The 25,611-nt window shown below is 41.0% G+C and overlaps 1 protein-coding gene across 1 annotated transcript; it reads left to right on the top strand.

The window, feature by feature from the left end:
• Nucleotides 1–1,372: 1,372 nt before the first annotated feature.
• LOC110870568 lies at nt 1,373–2,119 on the top strand. The gene has a single exon (XM_022119751.1). The coding sequence runs from the start codon at nt 1,373–1,375 to the stop codon at nt 2,117–2,119; it is 747 nt and encodes a 248-aa protein (XP_021975443.1).
• Nucleotides 2,120–25,611: the final 23,492 nt, after the last annotated feature.

Here is a 25,611-nt window from a genome sequence, read left to right on the forward strand (position 1 = left end):
TCAATGATTCACCCTTGATGTGACAAAAGGTTTCACACTGCTGATTCAAAATTTCCCTATTATTTTCAATAACTTCTTCTGTTCCCCCAAACTGTTCCTTTCGTGCATCCCATAGCTCTTTGGCATTGTTACAATGTAACAGCCCAGCATAGATTTCATTGGGTAATGTAGATGCAATGATGCTAAATGCTTTGGCATCGAGTTCGAACTTTTGGAAATCAGTTTCAGTATAATTTTCAGGTTTTTTAGGTTCGAACTGCTTTGTATCCCCAGCACTTGGCACCATGGGAGCGTGTGGTCCAAAAACAATAGATCTCCAACATCCAGTATTCTGTTGAGCAAGGATGTGACCCATCCTTCTCTCCTAGATGGTGTATTCATTACGTTTAAGCATGGGTGGTTTAAAAAGGGAGCCAATGTTATTCTTATCATCTTGTGATTGTGACGTCATCCTGGTTGTTTTACAGGCACTGATTATGTCCAAACGATTATTAAATCAAATTTGACTGTCCGTATCAACGATTGTGAGCTGCACTATTTATGTCAAAACGATTATTAAATCAAATTTGACTGTCCGAGCTCTGATACCATTTGTTAGGATCTGAGTTTGGTTTTGATTGTGTTTTATGTTTGAGTTAAGATGAACAATGAAAAAGTAGAGCAACGGAATGTAAATGGAAACAAACTTTTCACAATCAAACGGGAGAATTGCTTTCAACACACATTTTCAACAATGAACCGAATGATTGAATTTATTTCATCAGCGATTACAATTGCATGTATGCAACAAACTCCCCCTCAGCCTGAGCTCACAATGATTTGTTTGTACAGGAAGAAAGATGGTGAAGAGCTAACAGAACAGTACAGAGTACTGTTCTCTTTATAGGCACGGAAAAACCACTGAGGCATCTTTGTTGACGTCACCATGAAAGTGACATCTAACCTCCTAACAAACTCTAACAACTGACCTATACAAGTACTGCTTATGCTAACAACTGTTATACATTACATTTCATTAAAGACAAACTAAACTACTGCTGAATCTTTCCACTGATGTAAACCCAGCAGTACTTGATATAACCCAGCAGTGCTTGACTCAAGGCAGCAGATTGAACATCAGGGCTTTAGTCTTCATTAGTCTTTGACTTGATCAGCAGTTGTACTGATCAGTGAATTGGAGGTCAGCAGATGTTGAAACCACTTTCAAGGGGAGAGACTTGATTACATAACATCTACTTTTTCTGGATCCACTGCTCTGATCCAGTTTTGGCTTTAATTATCTGTTCGTTTGATAGGGTTCAATCCCAACAGTTGTAGCCCAAGATAATTTACTGGTGCCCTATGCAATGACGTGACAACGGTATGCGTGATTATGGGTCGTCACAGCGGGTCGACCATTCAAGTAATTCAGCATTCCGAGCCTAGATCTGGGAATTCTCAGAAGCGAAAGTCTGAGAGCTCAAAAAAGGATTCCGATGAGAAGCGTGATAAGAAACGTAGTACGCGGAAAGCTTATGTAGCTAACTCTAGTAGTTCAGGAAAGGATAATGTCAAGGATGGCAAGAGTGGTTCTGTGAAGAAGACTCACGGTGATGAGCAAGGAAAGTGCACCAGATGTGGTCGAACTGGGCATGTGACTCGCGAGTGCTATGCTAAGAGTACGTCGGAGGGAGTTAAGCTCGAGGGACGCTACGAGTGCGGAGAGCAGGGACATTTCAATAGAGATTGTCCGAAAGAGAAGGGTAAGAATGCCAGGGACAGAGCGTTCGAGCTGAATGCTGGGAAGGTACGTGATGATCCTGCAGTTGTTACCGGTATATTCTTGATCAATAACCATTCTTCGTTCGTACTGTTTGATACTGGAGCTGACTTGAGTTTTGTTTCGAAAAACTTTGAACCGTTTCTGTGTTTTCGAACAAGTAAGCTAACTAAAAAGTACTCAATAGAACTAGCAAATGGTAAATTGATAGAAACTAGCGAAGTCGTTCGTGGTTGTAGTATTGGGTTAGACGATCATAGTTTTAGCATCGATTTATTACCAGTGGAGCTGGGTAGTTTTGATGTAGTTTTTGGGATGGATTGGCTATCCAAGAATAAAGCTGAGATTATTTGTTCGTAGAAACAAGTAAGGATACCTCGTCCTTGTGGTGGTGAAGCTATGGTTGTTCACGGTGACCGATCGAGTCGAGTATGAGTTGTTTGTGTTATGAAGATGTACAAGATGTTGGTAAGGGTTATCCTGTGTTCTTGGTTAACGTAGTGGATACGAAGGCTGATGGTAGGAAGATCGAAGAAATTCCTATAGTTCGTGATTATCTGGAAGTTTTCCCTAAAGAGTTTCCTGGATTGCCCCCTATGAGACAAATCGAGTTTAGAAGTGATTTGGTACCCGGTGCTGCACCAATTGCAAAATCTCCTTATAGATTAGCACCGTCAGAGATGAAAGAATTGTCAAATCAGCTTCAAGAGCTACTAGACAAAGGTTTCATTCGACCAAGCTTTTCGCCTTGGGGTGTACCTGTTTTGTGTTAGTGCATGCATCTGTCGACTTCGTCTTGTATCGAGTCTTAGATTACATTGTATAGATTAGGGCACGTTTTACGAGAAAATAGGAAAGTATGTATGTGTTAAATGCTGATTTCACTCCTAATGCATATGCATGTGATTTCGCCCGAAATCACTATTAGGTGATTTCGCCCGAAATATCAAATGTTGATTTCGCTCCAAATGACTTCATGTCATTTCGGGCGAAATCAGAAGCACTATATATAGTGTGCTTTAGAGCGAAATCAGTAACGATAGCCTTGTATTCCATGCCGAAGTGCTGCCGGTGTGAGGATTGAATGTAAACAACGTCAAATCAATGCAATCAGTGAATTAAGTGAAGTGCAAGCTGTTACTAAGTCTATTTCTTGTTTTCCGCACTAGAAATAGATCTGAACCTCTCTAAATGACTCATTTGGGTCAGCCGCACGATCCTACAATTGGTATCAGAGCCAGTTGGAGGAGTTCTCCAGTTTACAGCCGAATTTCATTGAGATTTCTAGCTTCTACAACTTCTTTCTTCATCAGAACGAGTTTTAACGGTCAAAATGTGACACCTGTGTCACTGTGACCGTCGAACAAGTGCCAAACCAATGAATTTTTGTGTTCATATTTGGGATTTGTGAAAATATGTGTATCATTTGCACATATCAATTCTTGTTCGATTTCGGGCTTTAAATCGCTTTCTGGAAGGTTATATGCGATCTGATGCGTAAATATAACCAGTTTAATGCAACATACACTCCGGAATAGTGACATAGGCTTAACATACCTTAAATGACCTTTACATAACTTAGAAATAAGTTTTGGATGGTTTGGTATGCCGAAATCAAGTTTATTCGCTTACAGGGACTATTTGCGTCAAAAACGGCGTAAATTTGCATTTTCTCGCATATCTTACATTCTGACCACATCTGGACATCCAAAATTTTTGTACACACTAAAATATTTTTATTTTAGTGATCGGCATGAAAAAATTCCATTCGTTTCGCAATTTGGATCGTTTTCGCGCTCGTTACGATTTCCGTCATAAATAGCCGAACAACGCAACCGTACGGCCAAACGAACCAACATCCGGCATATTTTTGAGCATGTTTCATGTTCCTTATACTTTAGCTTCATTATGAAGCTTAAAAATGGGCTTGACGGGTGTTAGAAGTGCCAAAACACGTCAAAACCAGCTCAGGGGCCTAATCTGCCATTTTGTGAAAGTTGCTGATCTGCAGCATGGTCCTTACGGATCGTAAGGGACCCTTTGCGGTCCGTAAAGCAGGCCCAGCGACCAGAAGCTTGAAATTGGCTGTTGTTTGATTCTTTAGGGGCTGTTATGGTAACTTCTTTGTGTGATGGGCAAGTTTGTGTGATCACCAAGGCTCCCAATCAGCTCCTAACACTTGTATGGCCAGATTTCATTGCTTAATGGCTAATCAAAACACTTGGAATGATCTTGTTCTTCATGCTCTACTATAAATAGTTGGCCAAACTCCTCAATTCTTTGCTCATTCTTCTCATTTCTTCTCTACATCTGCTTTGGGAGCATTCTCAAGCTTTTGGGACTTTGTCTTCTTTGTAGAAAAGATAGCAAGGACCCTTAGTGAGCAATCTTTCATTCTTTTAATTGCTTACTAGTTTAAAAAGTCAAACAGTGTTTGACTTTCAGTTTGACCAGTCTTTGGTCAACGCAAAGTTCGGTTGAACTTTGCAACGTGATTGTAATCACGTTGGTTATAATCCTTAGTGATTATACCCACTGATTACCACGTTAACTAGGTGTAGTGTCGAGTCAAAGTTTCGGTCAAAATGCGTTTTAGCACGCATTTTGCAACGGAACTACTTTAGGGTATCAAAACACTTTGTTTTGATACCAAATCAGTAGGTTAAACATGTTTTGACATGTTTAACTCGACACTATTAATTTAGTGCTTGTTTAGGGTCGTAAGGTAAGCGGTCTAAACAACCGCTTAGACTTTCGAACCCGACCCGTTTGGTCGATCTTTAGGATCCGACCAAGCTTAGTTAGTGATCATAGTTGCATTGGGAATAACCACTGAGGTTATACCTTATGATCACATAGGATTGGTTAGTCATTTGCTAGTTAGCTTGTATGCCCATAGGAAATGACCAAAATGCCCTTTTGAAGCTAAAATCCGTATTTTGCCTATGTGAACTTATTTTTGACATATAATCTGATTTAGTAACATGTTTAAGGATAATTGGGCATGTAAGACTTGGCATAGCACATAGTGAACCATCCGAACATAGTTTTACGCTAACGACGCCTTATAGTAGCTTATGTTACCATAATGTGTCGAAACGGGTCAAAAGCACTTAGGTAGACTTTCCAATCAGAATGTAAGGTCTATTAAATCATACCATACGAGTTTAATTACTCGTTTGATTTATAGAACCTCATTCTATCCTATCTCCTGATTTAGGTCCGGTTATTTACATAGTTACCTATATAGGGTGCCGTTTGATTCCCTGATCACTCTAGCTTTGCTTGGTTGTTGTTCAAGACTTCTAAGCACCCTCAGGTGAATACATAGTCCCCTCTTTTACTGTTTTCAAACTGTTTTGGGGTGGAACACATGTGCCTACTTGATACTTTCATGTTTCCCATGTTTTTGTATCATATACTTACTATGTTCAATAGTACAATATTAGTACATGATTTCATTATGTGTTGCTATGTATGTTTACTTAACATGCTAGCATACTGATTTCTGTATATTACATTTTGTCGCATATGCTCAGCCAGTATATGGACACATTGTTTTACATTTTGAACCGTAGTAACCGTATGATCCTGTGAACCGTTTGTGATCACTTGACTATGTGAACCGTTTGTAACCATTTGATTATATAAACCGTTTGTAACCTTTGATTGACATGAACCGTTTGAAATCTGTTTGAACCGTTGGGCTAGGGAAGTGATTAGATAACGGGGCAGGTGTAATGTGTTAAAAGCATGGTGGATACGCCGCTGGTACTTCCTATATATAAGTGCTTTTAATACATTATATGTCGTTGCGTTAACTAGATCACTTGGGCAAGGTTATTGAAACAAAGATATATTACAAGGTTTTTCCAACGATATACATATATATACTAATCGAGTTTTTATTTTAAAAACGATTTACAATTTGGGTTTAATTAAACAAATGTTTTGGAGTTAAGAATCATGGCTACGAGATTTTATAAACTGTAACCAATTTGATTTGAGTTGGTTAATTATGTCGCAATACTATATTTTTCAAAACAATTATTATTTTTTTTATAACTGTTGCAACATGTAAAACGAGCCATGAATCTGAAATTCATACAAAACCTATCTACTCGCCGGCATTTTTATGCTGACGTACCTATTTTCACATGTGTTTCAGGTACAATAGTTGATGATGCTTGATGATGATATTGGTGTATTCTCACATAGGAATGGACAAGGCCTTAGCGACTTTAAAACTTGGAGGATAATAGTTGTATTTATCTAGTTTGTATCAAAACATTTAATTCAATAATTCAATAAAACGAAACTATTTATTCCATGGTTGTGAAACAATGATTCTGTTACAACACTCCCCGACGTTTCCGCCACGTTTTGTTGTTTTACGTGGTCGGGGTGTGACACAAAACCGGATCAAATTTTCACAGATTGTTTGAAATTGGACTTAGACAAACCCTGGAAAGTTTCACACCTAAAATCGGTTTAAAAATGGACAAAAATGACATCCGAGCTGATTTCGCTCGAACGGACAATTGTTGATTTCGCTCGAACAAGTGTGTTTTCGCTCCAGAGTTAGGGTCTGATTTCGCTCCAAAGCTGCAAATTCCTGATTTCGCTCCAAAATTTGATCTAATTTCTTTCCAAAATGCAAGTTCTGATTCCGCTCCTGTGCTAATATCTAATTTCGCTCCTGTGAGCACTGTGATTTCGCTCAAAGTGCACAATTAGTGATTTCGCTCCAGATAATTGTTCTGATTTCGCTCCAGAAGGTTTATTTGGTTAATTCCACTCCAAAGTAACTGTTTTGAAATACGTGCTTCGGAAAAATGGACAACGAGTTCTACAACGCGTTCGCTTCATCCCCGACTACTCCGGCTTCCATTGCTCAAGCCATGAATTTGGAAAATGAGACAGGAACTACACAAAAGCCTCCGAAACTGATGAGTATCGAAGAATACTACGGGTGGAAAGACAGATTCGAAAACTAGGTTCAGGCAAACCATCTTAGATCATGGGAATGTATTTTGAAGAAATATGTGTTACCACGAATAGATTTGCAGGTTATCAAAGAGCTATCAGGGTTTACTGATCAAGAACGGAATATGTACAAAGCCTAGAAGATGATGATCAGTCTGCTTCAACAAGCCATCAAAGAAGATATCTTCATATTGCTTCAGCACGATAAAACTTCAAAGTCGATTTGGGATGCACTCAAAGTCAAGTTTGAGGGTAGTGAGAAAAAGATTAAGAGCAAGAAGGCATTGCTCAAGAAAGAGTTTGATTTGTTTAGCAGTCTACCAGGTGAAGACACAAAGAAGTTAATTGAACGTTACTGCCACTTGGTGCGATCCGTGTCGATGCTGAGTATTACAAAAGATCGTGAAGAGTGGGTAGATAAGTTAGCTGATGCGTTACCGCAGAAAGAGTGGGGTACCTATTTGATGATTCTGAAAAATACCGGGGTTTATGATGGGTTAACGATTTCTCAGTTTATCGAGAAGATTGAAAGTCAGGATTTGGAACATCAGAAGATCGCAAGGATGAACAGTCCAAGTGGTCAACAAGATGTAAAGATGTATTACAAAGGCAGTGTTCCGGAAGCTGAAAGAAGCCCGAAAATCCAGACTGCGTTCAGTGCTGGGGATTTGACAGAAAAGTTTGATCAGAGTTCAAACAAAAGCAGCAGTGGATTCTCTTCATTTCCGAGTGTTAATCCAAAAGAGTCAACTACAAGTTTCCATTCTCAAAGCACGAAAACTAGAAATGGATATGTGATCCAGTGCAACATCGCTTTGAATCTTCCAAAGGGTCAAAGTTTTTCTGAAGAAACTGCTAAAGACCACATAGCTTTACTTAGTTCTGTGCTTCTCTCGTATGAAGGTCTCGTTGCAGGTCGGATCGGGAATCCTATGCTCACAAAGGAGGATTACGATCAGATAGACGCTGAAGAAATGGAACTGATGGACATCAAATGGTGTCTAGCTAGCGTTCTTAGGCGTGCTGAAAAGTTCAAAACGATTACTGGGAGAAATGACTTTCTTGATGCACATGTTTCTACTTTAGGTTTTGATAAATCTAAAGTTACTTGTTTTCGATGCAGGGAGAAAGGGCATTTCAAACGGGAATGCAAGAACAGGGAAGCTAGTGGAGCTCAGAATCCATTCCGAAAAGACGATTACTACGGGAAAGCCATTCATCAGCAAGTGGGTCAGCAACAACTACAAGAACCGCAGGTGGCTCATGGTAGAAAGATCGAGGATTCTAAGAGAGCATGTTTGGTGGATTTTAACTGGAACGACTACATATCACCAGAAAGCAAAGTCTGTTTAGTCAATCAGGATGATGAATGTCACACCCCGACCACGTGGAACAATCAAACGTGGCTGAAACGTCGGGGAGTGTTGTAACAGAATTAATTGTTTCACAACCATGGCATACAAAGTTACATTTTATTTATCAACAATAGAGTAACATTGTCTTAAACATGAAAACCAAGAGTACATAACATAGTTAAACTAAGTCTATCTTTATTTTATGTCTCTAAGGCACAGGTCCGCCCTAGTGTCATGATCATCGTCCTACGCAAAAGCTCCTGAAAACACATGTGAAAATAGGTACGTCAGCATAAAAATGCCTGTGAGATACATAAGTTTTGTGAAATTAGGATTCATGACTTAAGATTTAAGAACTGTTTAATAAAATTCAGTCATGAACCTTGTAAATTGTTTTGTTTTGTAAATCATTTAAAAGCGATAAGATCAAATGATATGTATAGATAAAAGAATAATGTATGGTTAAATGAATAACCAAGTAAAATGAGTTGTATAAAATAAACTGTATTGCAAGCCAAAGCCTTGTGAAAACGGGCTACTTGTGTAAAATGTATAAGTCAAAAAGGAATAATTTACGTAACGCTATGATATGTAATATAATACAAACACTTATATATAAAAAGTACCAGCGGCGTATTTACCATGTTTGTATTATACTACTCACATCTCGTTACTTAAGTCACTCAAACGAACCAACAATGTATAATGTCTATGTTTAAACCAATTGTCAAAAGTCCTTGTATAAACCTTGGCAAATGTTAAAAAAGTCCAATTGTAGTCATGTTATGTGTAACAAATGTTATGTATTACAAGTAAAGTATTGTCACATAACCAAATGTAGAAAGATGTACAAAACAGAGTATTTTGAATATATCAAAAAGTTATGTTTTGCAAAGTAAAAGCATGTTACATTGATACATACATTTATGTGGTAATTTAACGCATACATTCAAGCCTTGAGACAGTCGGATAACCCTAAGTCAAGGTTTTCAAAAGAAATGTTTTCGGATTCAGTCATTCCTTACATCCAAACAAACCCGGGATGTCAGGAATGGGATTTGTCAAGTCCTATGGTACCACTACTTACTACCGAGTGGCGTAGCTAATGTTAATGAACGTATATAAGTCCCGTTTGTGCAAACCAAATGTTATAGCAATTGTAAACATGTTATATGAAAACAATGTACTAAGTATGCTAAGTTAACCTACAAAGCAGAAAAGTCATGTAAATGAATGTGCTAGCATCCTATCAGTCAACATACATAGCAGAAATGTAAAGTAAAACAATGTACTAAGTATGCTAAGTAAACATACATAGCGAAACAATGTAATGTAAATCATGTACTAATAGTGTACTAATGAGCATAGCAAGTATATGATGTGAAAACAGGAAAGCACGAAGGTAACAAGTAGGCACATGTGTTTCACCCCAAAACATTTTGGAAAACAGTAAAAGAGGGTACTATGTACTCACTTGAGATTGCTTAGAAGTCCTTGTGTAACAACCAAACAATGCTAGAGATCACGGATATCAAACGGCACCTAATATAGGTAACTATGTTAATATACCGGACCGAAAATCGGAGGATTGGATAGAATGAGGGTTCGTAAACCAAATGAGTATGGAGACTCGTGTAATATGGTTTAACAAAGCCTACATACTAAAATGAAACCTAACCTAAGTGCTTACGACCCATTACGACCCGTTTAGGTAGCTGATGCTACTTTAAAGCGTCGGTCGCGTAAAATGCGTTCGGAACGCCTAACTAGCCCTATGATAAGTAAAATATGCCTTAACATATCTAATATTGTTGCCAAATCAGTTTAGATATCAAACGTTATGTTACATATGCTTAATATGAATTTTGGCGTAAAAAGGGCATTTTGGTAATTTACCTAAGGCATATAAACTACCTATCATACAACTAACTAAATGCCATGACCATAATGTATAACCTCGGAAGGTTATCCCCTATATACTATGGTCACCTTATGTGTTTGGTCGGATCCTAAAGATCGACCAAATGGGTCAGGTTCGAAAGTATAAGCGATTGTTTAGATCCCTTACCTTACGACCCTATATAAGCACTAAACTAAATGTGACGAGCTAAGCATGTTAAAACATGCTTAACTAAGTTAGAAAACAGGTTTGGTATCAAAACAAACGGTTTTGATCCTTATGAGTAGTTTGGTTACAAAATACGCAAGAATGCGCATTTTGGCCGAAACTACGACTCGTCACTGAGCCTAGATAACGTGGTAATCAGTAGGTATAGTTACTATGGACTATAACCATCGTGATCACGCTCACGTTATGAAGTTCAAACGAACTTCGCATTGACCATAAACTGGTTAATGCAGAAAGTCAAACAAAGTTTGACTTTCAGACTCGAAAACGCGATAAAAGAACGAAAGAACACTTACGAAGGGTCCCCGAATGCTAATCTTGATCCAGGAGCTCAGGTATGAAGCAATGGCTTCAACTTAGAGCTTTTAGATCAGATTTGTGGGTTTTTGCAAGAATGGGGTGGATATTTATAGGATACGCAAGACTGTTAGGATAGTTTATCGATTTACGTGCTTGAATCTCATCCGTACAAGTGTCAAAATGTTATGGTATCACAATATGACCCCAACCCCAGAGATTTGCAAGAGGCATTGCCCTTTGGAGTGTTGAAAGGCTGCTAACAGCTGTGAAAATGAGTTTCTGCATATCTGGGGGGCCTTGCGGCCCGCGTAAGGTTCAGACAGGGCTTACGCGCCCCGCCTGGGTGTCCTGATCTGCAGCCAACTTTAGAAAATGACAGTTTTAGTCCCTGTTGGTGTTTAAAGCCTTTTCTGACATGTTTAAGGCCTGTTAAGCCAACTTTAAGGCCCTAAAATGATGCTTAAACATTGTGGACATGAAACATTCTAAAAAATATGCCGGATGTCGGTGCGTTTGGTCGTACGATCGCGATGTTCGGTTAATTACGATGGAATGCGCATAAGCGCGAAAAACGGTCCAAAATGCGTGACGAATGGATTTTTCTCATGCCAAATACTAAGGGATAATATTATGATGTTTACATAAATTTTTGGATGTCTGGATGTGTTTAGAATGTAAGTTATGCGCGAAAGTGCAAACTTATGCACTTTTTGACACTTTTAGCCCCTGAATGATCCAAAAGTTTATTTTAGCATACCGAACCCCTTAAAGCCTATTTCTAAGCTATGTAAAGGACATTTATGGTATGTTTAACTTATGGTCATGTTCCGGAATGTCTGTTACAGTTTAAATTGACATACTTTTGCAGTTTATCAATTTTAGTCCCTGTAGGCGAATTAACTTGTTTTTTGTCATACCAAAGCCTTCAAAACTTATTTCTAAGTTATGTAAAGGTTATTTAAGGTATGTTAGGTATATGTTGATGTTTCGGAGTATTTGTCTCATTAAACTGAGTACGTTTACGCACCAGTTTGCGTTTAATTCTCCAGAAAGCGATGAAGAGTTTAAAATCGAACAAAAGTCAAAACATGAAAAATGTAAAACATAAACAAACAAACAAACATTGGGATCAAATAACTTTGTTTTATTGATAGCTGAACTGTTCATAATGATTTCAACCACAAATGTTACAGTCTCCCCTACTTGTGGAAATTTCGTCCCGAAATTTATTTAGAGGAAACTCATGGAAAAAGATGCGGATATTTTGCCTTCATTTGATCTTCGTGTTCCCAAGTAAACTCGGGTCCACGTTTAGATTCCCAGCGAACCTTGACCAAAGGAATGCGCTTGCGTTTAAGCCACTTGACTTCACGTTCCATGATTTCCACCGGTTTCTCAACAAATTTCAGTGTTTTATCAACACGAATTTCGTCAAGCGGTATGTGGAGGTTCTCATCAGCTAAACACCTCTTGAGATTGGACACGTGAAAGGTTGGATGAACATTTCCAAGTTCAGGAGGTAACTCAAGTCTGTAGGCTACCTTACCGATTCTTTCGACGATCTTGAATGGTCCAACGTATCTAGGTGCAAGCTTTCCTTTCTGTCTAAATCTGATCACACCTTTCCAAGGTGAGACCTTAAGTAATACATGATCACCGACTTGAAAATCCAAGGGCAGGTCCAGTAAGCTGAGCCTCGCCGATCTCATTCCAGCAGACTGGTGAACGACATTTTCGACCATAGAGAGCCTCGAAAGGAGCCATGTTGATGCTGGAGTGATAACTGTTGTTGTAGGAGAATTCAATCAATGGAAGATGTGAATCCCAACTACCACCAAAATCGATCACACAAGCTCTAAGCATATCCTCCAGAGTCTGGATTGTTCTTTCAGACTGACCATCCGTTTGCGGATGATAAGCTATGCTCAGATTAAGTTGGGTCCCCATAGCAGATTGCATGGTTCTCCAAAAATGAGAAGTGAAACGAGCATCTCTGTCAGAAATGATGTTCAAAGGAACACCATGTCGAGCTACAATTTCATCCACATAGATTTTAGCAAGTTTGTCAGCCGAAAAATCCTCACGGATTGGCAAGAAATGCGCTGATTTAGTAAGACGATGAACAACTACCCAGATGGAATCATGACCTTTCTTTGTGCGCGGGAGTTTAGTAATGAGATCCATAGTAATGTTTTCCCATTTCCAAACTGGGATCTCTGGTTGCTCCAATAAACCTGAAGGACGCTGATGTTCAACCTTAACCTTAAGACAAGTAAGGCATTTTGATACATATAAGGCAATGTCTTTCTTCATACCAGGCCACCAATATTGACTACGAGGATCCTTATACATCTTATCTGAGCCAGGATGAACAGAATAACGAGATTTATGGGCTTCATCCATAAGCAAGGTGCGGAGGTTATCTTGGCTCGGGACCCACAAACAGTCCATGAAGTAATACGATCCATTGTCCTTCAGTTCAAGAGCAGGCGTTATGTGATAAGGAAATTCCTTATCCATCAAACCTTGTGAAACACAAGTGTGTTGAGCCTGAAAAATGCGGGTTTGGATATCGGATTGAGCTTGAATATCAGATTGAACACGAATGCAATGAAGCTTAGTACGTTCCTTGCGACTCAAAGCATCGGCTACGACGTTCGCCTTACCAGGATGGTAGCGAATTTCGCAGTCATAGTCGTTTAGAAGCTCCAACCAACGTCGTTGCCTCATGTTGAGTTCTTTCTGATTGAAGATATGCTGAAGACTTTTGTGGTCTGTGAAAACCACACATTTTGTACCGTACAAGTAGTGTCTCAAGATTTTAAGAGCGAAGACAACTGCACCCAACTCAAGATCATGAGTGGTGTAGTTCTTCTCATGTATCTTCAACTACCTCGATGCATATGCTATGACTTTGTTCCTTTGCATGAGAACACAGCCTAGACCCAATTTAGATGCATCGCAATAAATGACGAAATCGTCATTGCCCTCGGGCAAAGTCAGAACAGGCGCGTCACAAAGTTTCTGCTTCAAGTTTTGAAAAGCTTCCTCTTGTTTGAATCCCCAATCAAAGGGCTTGTTCTTCTGAGTTAGAGCAGTTAGAGGAACTACAATCTTTGAGAAATTTTCAATGAAGCAGCGATAATAACCCGCAAGACCAAGGAAAGAACGAACTTCAGTAGGAGTAGTAGGCGTATCCCAGTCCTTAATCGCACTGATCTTGGAGGGATCTACATGAATACCTTGTTCATTGACAATATATCCTAGGAATTGAACTTCTTTAAGCCAAAATTCACACTTTCTTGAGGAGTTCCAAAGTAAGACGAAGATGTTGCTCTTTCTTGAGGAGTTCCAAAGTAAGACGAAGATGTTGCTCATGATCAGCTCGCGTCTTAGAACATATCAAAATGTCATCAATGAAAACGATGATGAACATATCCAAATAAGGCTTGCAGACCCTATTCATCAAGTCCATGAAAACAGCAGGAGCATTAGTCAAACCGAATGGCATGACTGTGAACTCATAATGCCCATAACGAGTGCGGAACGCTGTCTTGGGAATATCTTCTTCATGCACACGAAGTTGATGATATCCAGATCGCAGATCAATCTTTGAAAAATAAGAAGCTCCCTGTAACTGATCAAAGAGATCATCGATGCGAGGTAGGGGATATCGATTCTTGATGGTAAGCTTGTTAAGCTCACGATAATCGATACACATCCTGAAAGATCCATCCTTCTTCTTGACAAAAAGAACAGGAGCACCCCAAGGTGAAAAGCTAGGACGGATAAAACCTTTGTCAGAGAGCTCCTGCAGCTGCTTAGACAACTCTTGCATCTCAGACGGTGCAAGACGATATGGAGCTCTGGCAATGGGATTTGCACCAGGTATGAGATCAATACGGAACTCGACTTGGCGTGCTGGGGGTAGACCAGGTAACTCTTCCGGAAATACTTCAGAGTAATCCCGTACAACAGGAATATCTTGAATAGACTTACCTTTGCCCTTATCTGCTACAACATGTGCCAAAAAATGCCACATAGTTCTTTCGCAGATACTTCCGAGCTATAAAACAAGACATGAGTTTGAGACCACCAGCAGGTTTCTCACCACGAACCTGTAGGATCTAACTTGTCGAAAGCGGCATACGAATGATCTTCTCGAAACAAACTATCTCTGCATGATGCTTGGCTAACCAATCCATACCCACAATAACGTCGAAGCTTCCAAGTTGCATAGGCGCGAGATCAATGGGAAAAAGATGCTTGTTAAGGTTCAACTGGCAGTTCCGGGGAACAAAATCAAGAATAATGGGTTCACCACTAATAACCTCTACTGTCAAAGGTTTACCTAGTTTCATTCTAGACATGCGAAGCAATGGTTCAAAAGATAACGACACAAAACTCTTATCGGCACCCGAATAAAAAAGAATAGATGCTGGCTGATTATTAATAAAGAACGTACCGTTCACCACATTATCATCTGCTTGTGCCTCTTGTGCGTTCATGTTGAAGACTCGACCTCGAGCCTGAGCGTGATTCTGATTTGGAATCTGATTCTGATTCTGGTTGGCTAGCCTTGGGCACCGGTTTCTGTAGTGGGTCAGATCCCCACAATTGTAGAATGAACCAGGAGGAAAATGAGGTCGTGCAGCTTGACCTTGTTGCTGAGCAAGAGGCTGAGCAATTTGTTGGGCTTGTTTTTGAACTGCCTGATTCTGGTTAGCAGGAATGCGGCAGGTGGCAGCAAGATGACCATTTCTTCCACAGTTGGTGCATTGACGACACTGAAGATGAGGTGGGGGATGGCCGTTACACCTGTTGCACAAAGGTGCATTGCCAAGATAATACTTCTTGGCTAGTGGTTGTGCAGGCTGATTTGGTACAGCTTGAGCCTGTGCAGTAACGGCATTGTTTTGGGAAGCCTTTCGCTTCCTAGACCCCCTTGGAGAACCAGAATCCTTTCCCTTCTTGTTTTGACCTTTCTTGCTATCTTCTCTGTCAGACGCCTGCTTCTTACCCTTGTCACCCTTTTTGTGCAGCTTTCCCTTTCGAACCTGCGACTCAGTCAATGTCGCTGCTAACTCGATCGCCTGATGGAGTGTGGTAGGGTTACTACCAGTAATGATGTCTTGTACCGAGTCAGGTAGGCCGTCGGTGTACCTTTCGATAGCCTTGTCGAGTGAGGCAACCATTGTTGGGCAAAGCAGACTCAACTCCTCAAACCTATCAGTATATGCCCGGTGCTCGCCACTGTATTGTTTTAAGTCATCAAACTCTTTCTCCAAAGCTCGCTGTTCATGACGAGGACAGAACTCCCTCATCATAAGGGCCCTAAGTTCAGCCCATGTCTGTGCTAGAGCAACTTCTGCACCACGGTCTCTCATTACCCCGTTCCACCATGTAAGAGTCCTCTTCTGAAACACACTTGAAGAAAACTCGACCTTGCGATTGTCAGGACACTGCACGTGACGGAAAGTATTCTCAATGCTCTCGAACCATTGAAGAAGCCCAGTTGCTCCCTCAGAACCACTAAACTTGAGTGGTTTAGCCGAGTTAAAATTCTTAAAATTGCATGGAGCATTGTTGTTGTTGTTGGCTTGGTTCCATTGAGCAAAGAGGTTTGGGAATTGAGTAGCCCTTTGCTGCGCAATAATTTCTGCCAATTCGGCAGTCGCTATCTGGTTTTCGCGTCGAGGAGGCATTCTAAAAGAGGAAAAGGTGACACCCCAGGAAAACCATGCAACTTAACTAGCTTCCTCAGTGAGTACGTACCAAATTTCGGGACGAAATTTCTTTTAAGTTGGGGATAATGTGACAACTCGTAGTTCGAACCTACTTTGTGTAATGTTACGTGCCCATGTGAACCTTGTGATTATATGAATGTTATGTTGATACTTGCTTTGTGTAATGTATGTATGTATATAAACGGCCCAAACGCACAACACTTACTCGATCGCACAAACCCATTCGGGCTTTACACTTGCACACGGATCGAGGGCAGCCCAAGTGAGGGATTCGGCCCACCTCTCTTTACACGCATAACACTAGGAGTAGGGGTATACTCCTCATACTTGCAAAACACTTTACACATACACAAACCCTAGTGCTCTCTCTCTCTCGTTTTCTCTAGGAACCGGACGGCAGCCCTCACCCGAAACCAACCATCTCGAGTAATCTAGGCTTCTCGGTTTTTCTGGTGAGTGTTAATTCTTGATTGCTTGCTATGATTGATGTCATGTTACGAACTAGGGTTTCATGCTAGTAATGTTTATCGATGATATTATGTATTTGGTTTAGAACTAAGAGATATGTGATGATGTTCTTATAAATCGGATTGCATGATCTAGAACCGAATGGATATGTATAATCGGCTGCTACATGTATGAGTATGATCATTACTAAATTAATCAAGTTGGAGTGATTAGGGTTGCATGATAGTCCTTAAATTCATTTATCATATGATCCGATTATATGTCCCTTATGATACTGAATTACTGTTCTTGGATTGATGATGATTTCGGTGATATGAACATACTTGAATGATTGAATAATTGTGATTTGATCTGATTGTGAAACTGCCAAAGTTGTTTGCTCATATTTCGGAATTGATGAGCTGAATTAAGGAAATCTGTTACATATGCATAGTCTCGACTCGAGACCACAACACCGACACCAGCAGCACAACCCGAGACCACGGTTGCGACTCGAGACCGTGTAGTCTCGACTAGTACATGATGACCCGAGACCTCCCCAGTTGCGACTCGAGACCAGGAGGCCAGCACAACTCGAGACCGCCTAGTCTCGACTCGAGATCTCTAGTCTCGACTCGAGACCGGGAACACGTGCACATTGTTTTGGACCCTGCACACTGTTACGAGCCCAACCATTTGGGCCGCATACTTGGACATTGTTTACGTGACTATACTGTTGTTGATCTGCCATGATTATATGTGTATGCTATGACCGTTACTTGTGTACAATACATGTGGAACATACGTGCACTACTTGAATACGAACCTAACTTGTATGGTAACAATGGTAGGACGTGGTTGATCACCATATAGCTTAATTGAACTTTTCTGTGTATCTGCCGAGCAAACCAAGGTGAGTTCACACAGCCAAGGCATGGGATTCCCGGGTTGGGGAATGGGTTGGAAGGTTTGAAATGGATAATTACTCGTACTTACGCTATTGCTAGACTATATACCATCGTCCTCAGGGTAGTCAGGACACTTACGTAAAACCTACGTAAATTAGTATCTACCACTGTCTCCCGGATCGGGAGGACACTTACGTAAAACCTACGTAAACTCATACCTACTACTGTCTTCTGGGTCGGAAGGACACTTACGTAAAACCTACGTAAACCCCACGCGTACCATTGTCCTCGGGGAAGGGCACTCACGTAAAACCTACGTGACCTTGTACGTATTCCTGTTCTCGGGCTAAGAAGAACACATGGTTGCAAATAGTCTAGTAAGTATAAATATGGGAAGCCCCCACTAGTAATAAGTATAATCACGGGAAACCCCCCCCCCACTAGTAGTACATGCATACATGGGAAGCCCCCACTAAATGAACATACGTTTTGCTATTACGAACTTACTATCTGTGAACTCGCTCAACTAGTTGTTGACTCTCTGCTGCATGCCTTGCAGGACCTTAGGTACTTATGGAGCTTGCACAGGGAGGAGCAGGTCGTTGTGGGACATGGATCGTGGATGCCATGTTAAAAGTTTAAACAACTGAACTTATGATTTACATTGGGTTTACATACTTATGCTTTCGCTACCCAAACTATGTTTTGTTTAACATCAATTATATTTTGATGGGTTTCATTGATTACTTTTAATATTTAATGTTATGTTCAATATAATTGGTGGCTTGATCCTGGTCACGTCACGTCTCCAAGCGGTGGTACTCCGCGGGTGGATTTTGGGGTGTGACAGATTGGTATCAGAGCCATTGGTTATAGAGAACTTGGTTTTAATATGGAAAAAAACGTTTTTATTAAAACCAGACTATAACCAGAACAGTGCTCTCAACGATCCACAACGACGCTTCGCTCCACGTGCAAGACTCAACATCCTAGGTAATATGGTTTATGTTTATATTGCCTACTTGCTAGATTACATAGAACTTTGCTCGTAGTATGCTTAGATACACATGACCCTATTACATGAGAATACCTATGTGCTTACACTCTTCTGTCATCGCACTACTCGCGAATCATTCTCACTTATGCTACTTTTACTATGAAGATCATGTCTGGACGCGTTAACATGACCCAAGCCCAGTTAACGGCTCTCATTAACGAACAAGTTGCTGCAGCACTTGCAGCCGCACAAGCAGGAGGTATATCCTGTAGTTATAACTCACACTAGGATCTTTAGATCCTCCACTCTTAGACCAACTCTTGTATTTAACTTTGCCCTATTCGTACACAATAGGTCAACCCACACCGCAACCAGTTTGCACTTTCAAGAACTTCATTGACTGTCGTCCAAGCACGTTTAGTGGCACAGAAGGAGCGGTTGGACTCCTCCATTGGTTCGAAAAGCTCGAGTCAGTATTTGAGATGTGTGAATGCCCTGAGGCTCGCAGGGTGAAATACGCAACTGGTACTTTGGAAGGAGTTACGCTAACTTGGTGGAACGCGCAAGTTCAGATTTTAGGGTTGGCAGCTGCTAACGCCACCCCTTGGAACGATTTTAAGGAACTGATCAAGCGAGAATACTGCACGCGTGATGACATCCACAAGTTGGAAGTGGAGCTTTATCACCTGAAGAGGACAGGATCGAAAATCGAGGCTTATACGAAGCGGTCAAACGAACTGGCCATCTTGTGTCCAACTATGGTGGACCCTCCAATTAAGCGCATTGAGTTGTATCTCAAGGGTTTAGCGCCAGAAATCCAGGAGAAGAACTCACTCAAAACGATCAAATGTAACAGTACAGGGTACTGCTCCATTTATAGGCAAACCAAACTACTGAAGCATCTCAGCTGACGTCACCATGAAAGTGACATCTAACAACTTAACAAACTCTATCTACTGATCTATACAACTACTGCTTTGCTAACTACTGACTGGTACAAACCTTACTTACTAAACAACTGATTACAAGATACAAGTTAAACTGCTGCTGTTGAATCTGCTGTTGATACTAAGCCACTGTTGTGGTTGGGCAGTGGTTCACCTTTGGTTGATCAGGCCTTTGGTTCAACAGTGCTTGTCTTCAACAGGGCCTTGGACTTCAACAGTATTTTGAGAAATCAGTAGATTGGACATCAGTGCTTTGTCTCCAGCAGTCCTTAGGAATCAGCAATTGTTGTAGGTCAACATTTGTTGTAGAATATTAGTACTTTGAGTTGCATCAGATGTTGAAGCCACTGTCAAAGGGAAAGTTTAGAGTAAACCGCTGCTTATGATGAATCCACTATTTTGAACCAGTTTTGGCTTTACATCATCTGTTCCTCTGTAGGGTTCAATCCCAACAATCTCCCCCTGGAACAGATGATGCCAAAACACTTCATTATTCAGGATCTTTATTTCTCATCAATAATTCCCTGACTTGTCCTTTGAATTGTAATTCAAAGTTCATGGAATATGTGTCATCCTCATCCCTTCACAGTGTAAGCTCAAGGAGATCTTACAAATCTTCAACACCCAGGCCAAGTGTTGTTTCCCTTGATATATGCTTCGCTTCACCATTGGACCTGAGCAAAGTTAAAACGTGGGTCTTTTGATCAGACATCCACTTTAGTATTTTTGAGTCCAGTGGGTTTCTTGGGAGAGGTTTATTTGAGTGATGAGTTTGGAGAATGAGGCCTGGTAATAACAACTTTGAGCAGTGTCTTGAGATTTTGCTGTTTCTTGTAGTTCTGCTCTAAGTGTCTGAAGAACCGTTTTTATGATATATTTATCTGAAGCTTGGTCTTCTTTTGGTATTTCTGCATCCATCTGCTTTGTTTCCTTCTTTGATAAAGGATGGCCGCAGGTGGTGTTTGTGATGATGATGATGTTTTAGATGTGGCAGCGGTTGATTTAGTAGGGATGGCAGTGGTTGTGGTGTGTGTTAATGGTGGAGGTGCAAGTGATTTTGTGGGAACAGGAGTTGTGGTTGAAATAGTAACTGGCTTAGTTTAGAAGCTGTGGTGGTTGATTGCCTTGTTTTTCTAACAGGACTCTTCTTTAATGAAGTACCAACCTCTTCTTTTTCTTTTTGCAGAACTATCTTTTTCTCAACCAAAGCTCTGCTCTCATCCCTTACCCTTTTTAATATCAGCAGTTGAAGAAACACTAGATAAATGGTCGGAACCGAGATATCTAGGGGGTTTGAATCCGCATAAAAGGTTAGTTCTCTCTCGATTGATCCAGTTGCAGCCGAGTTCCTTCTCCGGTGATTTCTGCAAAACAGAGCACCGTTAGCCTCGTCAAGGGGAGAAGGAGATTCTCTCATTGACCCGACTCCGGTGTGAGAATAAGTATTGGTAACAGAGAAGATAAGTATTTTAGTAGTGAAAATGAGATCTGAGTTTATACCTGAAGAGTTCTCCTATTTATAACCGGGAGTTTGGGAGGGAAAATCTGTTATTGAAAAGATGACGGAAGATGCTAACGCCGTAGCGGTTATCTTTCCTTCCGTTAAGTCCTTTTAATCCTTGTTAAGTTGCTTTGATCCTGATGTGAATGCACACGGATCGTGACATGATCTATGGTTGGGGAATTGCCACGTGGAAAGTGGTTTAAATGGAGATCATTCTCCAATTACATGCTATCGTTGTGATTTCAGGACGTTTGTGATAATGACACGTGTCCAGACGGTTATAACCGTCTGAGTGATGCACGATCGTATTCCTTCTAGAAGATTACTGCTGTAATCTGGTGTGACACCTTTACGGTGTGCATACAGTTGCATAAATCCCAAGTCTGGGTAAAATAATATCCAAGTTTGGATATTTGGGCGGACATATTGATCTCAGGGTTTTAACCCTTTGTTAAATGGAAAGCGGCGCAAGGGTTTAGGCTTCCCTTTGGGCGCGCGACTATCGCTTGTTGGTTTCCTTCTTCCTTTTGTAAGACTAATGCGCGGCCGTGCAAGGTTAAAAAGGTTGAAAGGCCAGTTGGTGGTATGGTCTCACATCCTTTTTGTGAGGTTTTTGGGACCTTACCCATTCAAGTCCGCCCGGTCTAGTGTTGTACCTATGTGAATAAGTGGAGCACTGGACTTAGGAGAGGGAAATGTCTTTTTGGGCGCAGAAAAAATGAGAAATCTTTTGTGAGAAGATTGAATTTTGTAATGATATATATATATATATATATATATATATATATATATATATATATATATATATATATATATATATATATATATATATATATATATATATATATATATATATATATATATATATTTATATATATATATAGAAAGGAAAAAATGTGACTTGTAATCATGCTCTGTCAGGTAATGACGTCACCTGTCAGTAAGAGTGGGTATTTTCCTTATTGGCCTTGAGATTTGTAATGGCGCTTTGTCAGGCTTCATTAATGAAGAAGTGACCCAAGTTCCTGTAGCGCCGTTTGGATGTGACAGTTCTGACAGTTAATGATGGATTTCTCTTTTCTCGAAGTTTTGAGTTCTCTTTATATATATGTACGTTTGAAACACTTGATCTTCTTAATTGATTTTTGTCAAAGAAGATGAAACGTTCTTACCACACTCGTCTCCTGCTAGATGCTCTTAGAGTGTACGATGCTGCCGAAGGTCTCGTTCTTCTTTCTCGTTCACCACCTCTCATCATTGCACCAGTGAAGAAACTGATCGAGCCTGCTGCCCCTGCAATCGCTGATTCTGACTGCAAGGTCCCTCATTACACTAACGTTACTGCTGTTGCTGGTATCGTATTGGATGTTGATGGGTTGACGACCCGGTTTCCGATGCTTCAGAGGGGGGGATGTCGGTTGGTGTACCGACGTCGGAGGATTCGTCGGAATATGCAGGTGTCCACTGTTGATGATGGTTCTGGTGCTGATTAAATATTCAAGCCTAGGGCCTGTCTCTGTCTTTTGTTAATGCTTTTTTGTTGTAAGCTTTGGGTACTGGACAGGATTTTTGAAGATCATTGTTATGATCTTGTTAAGTGTTTATGTTACACTTTTTCTTTTGATAATGTATATTATGATATACTTTTTTGAAGATCATTGCTATGATTCGTATATGTGTGGATTACAATATGTTGCATGTGTCTAATTACTTTTGAATAGGTAAGGCGAATGAGGAATGGTATTGTGCTCATGTGTGAACGTTTGTCAACAGTTTGCCTGTTTTGAGACTGTTCATGAGGTGTACAATGTTTGACCATATCATTTTCGCGCGAACCAAAGAAATTTCATGCAATTTGTAATAAACAGTGATGTAAGCAAAAGTGATATTTGTATTGATAAGAGCGCAAGGCTCGTGATACAAGATAAGATACGGAAATACATTGCCTGTATGTTCTTTTTGCTTTGTAGGCTTGGTTCACATGTAACACCTACGCAATTGTTGCGCGTTCCAGGTGCGGGGGACTAGAGTCCCATCGACCCTTTTTAGGGTATATGCCCCCTTGCCTAAGACTTCGTTAATGACGTATGGTCCTTCCCACCTCGGTGCTAATTTGCCGGGTTTTTCTGCGTTTGAAGCCTCGTTGTCGCACAAGACAAAATCTCCGGGGACATAGGTGCAAATACACACACGCGTGTTGTAATATTTCTCTAGCTTGGATTTGTACCTTGCTTCTGCTATGGCCGTGTTTTCGCGCCTTTCTTCTAGAAGATCCAAATCCAGCCTTTGTTCTTTGTTCGTTGTTCCGTTTCTCCATCGCCAACATGCGCGGTGAAGGTAGGCCTATTTCAGCTGGGATGACAGCCTCTGACCCATAGACTAGACTGAACGGAGTTTCTCCGGTGCTAGTCTTTGGCATTGTGCGAAGCGCCCACAGGATGCTGGGAAGTTCGTCAACCCACCCTCTGCGCGCTGTCCCAAGTCGCGCTTTTATACCGTCAACGATTTGTTTGTTTATGCTTTCTACCTGGCCATTCGCTTGAGGATGCGCGACGGAGGCAAAGCTGTGCTCAATGTTCCTTTCTTTGAACCATTTTTGAAGGTCTTCCGCGGCGAAGTTTGTACCATTGTCAGAAATAATGCGCAATGGTAACCCGAATCTGCAAATGATATGTTTCCATATAAATTTGCGGATTACCATTGCTGTTGTTGAGGCCAGAGCTTTAGCTTCCACCCATTTTGTGAAATAATCCACCGCGACGATGATGAATTTTACTGCACCTGGCGCATCGGGAAATGGGCCAACAAGATCGATGCCCCACTGTTGGAATGGCCAGGCGGAAGTAACGGGAATTAGCGGATTTTTGGGTCGAAGTGTCTTTGGTGCATGGCGCTGACATGCCTCGCATCTTCGTAATAGATCAACTGCGTCCATGTGAATTCCTGGCCAGTAGTATCCGGCGCTCATTATTTTTGCCACGACCATGCGCGGTCCCGCGTGTATCCCGCATAATCCCTCATGGATTTCTCTGACCAGATACTGAGCATCTGTTTTATCAACACAACATAGTAATGGACCCATGAATGATTTCCGATAAAGGATGCCATCCGCCATTTCGTAGTTTATTGCTTTGTGTTGTATTTTTCGGGCTTCTGCCTTTCCTTCCGGGAGTTTTCCGTGTTGATGGTACAAAATAATTGGAGACATCCAGGATGGATTTCCCATTTCTATGACGCTTACTTGTTTCAGGTGAATGGACGGATTGGATAGTACCTCTATGCGCACTTCCTTTGCTAAGTGTTTAAAGCTAGTAGCAGCTAACTTGCTTAGCGCGTCAGCATGTTTGTTCTCGCTTCTGTTTATGTGATTGACTTTGAATGTCTGAAATTGATTGATTAACATTCGCGCTTGCTCAAGGTACAATGCCATAGCCTCGCCTTTTGCGTCATAACGACCGTTAACTTGTTCAGCTACTATTTTTGAGTCGACGTTAGCTTCAAGGTTTTTTGCTCCCATTTTGAGCGCTAGACGAAGACCTGCTAAAAATGCTTCGTATTCTGCTTCATTGTTGGTACTTTGGAAATCTAAGCGTATAGCATATGTGAGCTCGTGATTATCCGGGCTGACTAATCGGAGACCTGCTCCTGCTCCGTTGTCATTGGAAGTACCATCGGTGTGTAAGGTCCAGACTCTGTCGTCAAAAACAGGCGTCGGGTTCTGGATTGCCTCACATTCTTGTATTTTATCGATGGGAACTTCAGTGGCGAAGTCTGCTAGGACTTGCCCTTTGATTGCTGGTCTTGGTCTGTAAAAAATGTTGTAGCCTCCTAGCTCGATGGCCCATTTAGCTAACCTCCCCGCTATGTCGGGTTTTGACAAGATTTGGCCCAAATGATAATTTGTCAGTACTGTGATGACATGGCCTGAAAAATACCTGCGCAAACGTCTGGATGCGTGTACTAGCGCTAGAACCAGTTTCTCTATCATTGAGTAACGAGTTTCAGGGCCGGTGAGCATTTTGCTGATGTCGTAGATAGGAGTCTGGATATTTTCCCGCTCTACCATTAATACTGCGCCTACTGCTACCTCCGCGACTGACAGATATAAGATTAATGGTTCTTTTTCTTTTGGCGCAGTCAGCGTTGGTAACTGGATTAAACATTCTTTCATTTGCTTGAATGCTGCTTCCGCTTCAGGTGTCCATTCAAAAGGAGTTTTCTTTCCGCAATTCCGTAGCGTACTGATAAATGGATAGGATTTTGCCGCATGATTGGCCAAAAATCTGTTCAGAGCTGCTAATCGCCCAACGAGCCTTTGCATTTCCTTGACTGTTGCCGGTGATGGCATTAGCTGAATGGTCTGCACCTTCTCTGGATTAACCTTAAAACCATTTTTTGTAAATATGAAACCCAAAAACTTTCCTTCTTCCATGCCGAAGGAGCATTTTATCGGGTTCAACTTTAAGTTTACGCTCCGTAAAGAGTCGAATGTGCGCTGGATATTGTTGAGCATTGTCTCCTCCTCATGGCTCA

Source organism: Helianthus annuus, chromosome 8 (assembly GCF_002127325.2).
Source record: "Helianthus annuus cultivar XRQ/B chromosome 8, HanXRQr2.0-SUNRISE, whole genome shotgun sequence".
NCBI classification, from domain to species: Eukaryota; Viridiplantae; Streptophyta; class Magnoliopsida; order Asterales; family Asteraceae; genus Helianthus; species Helianthus annuus.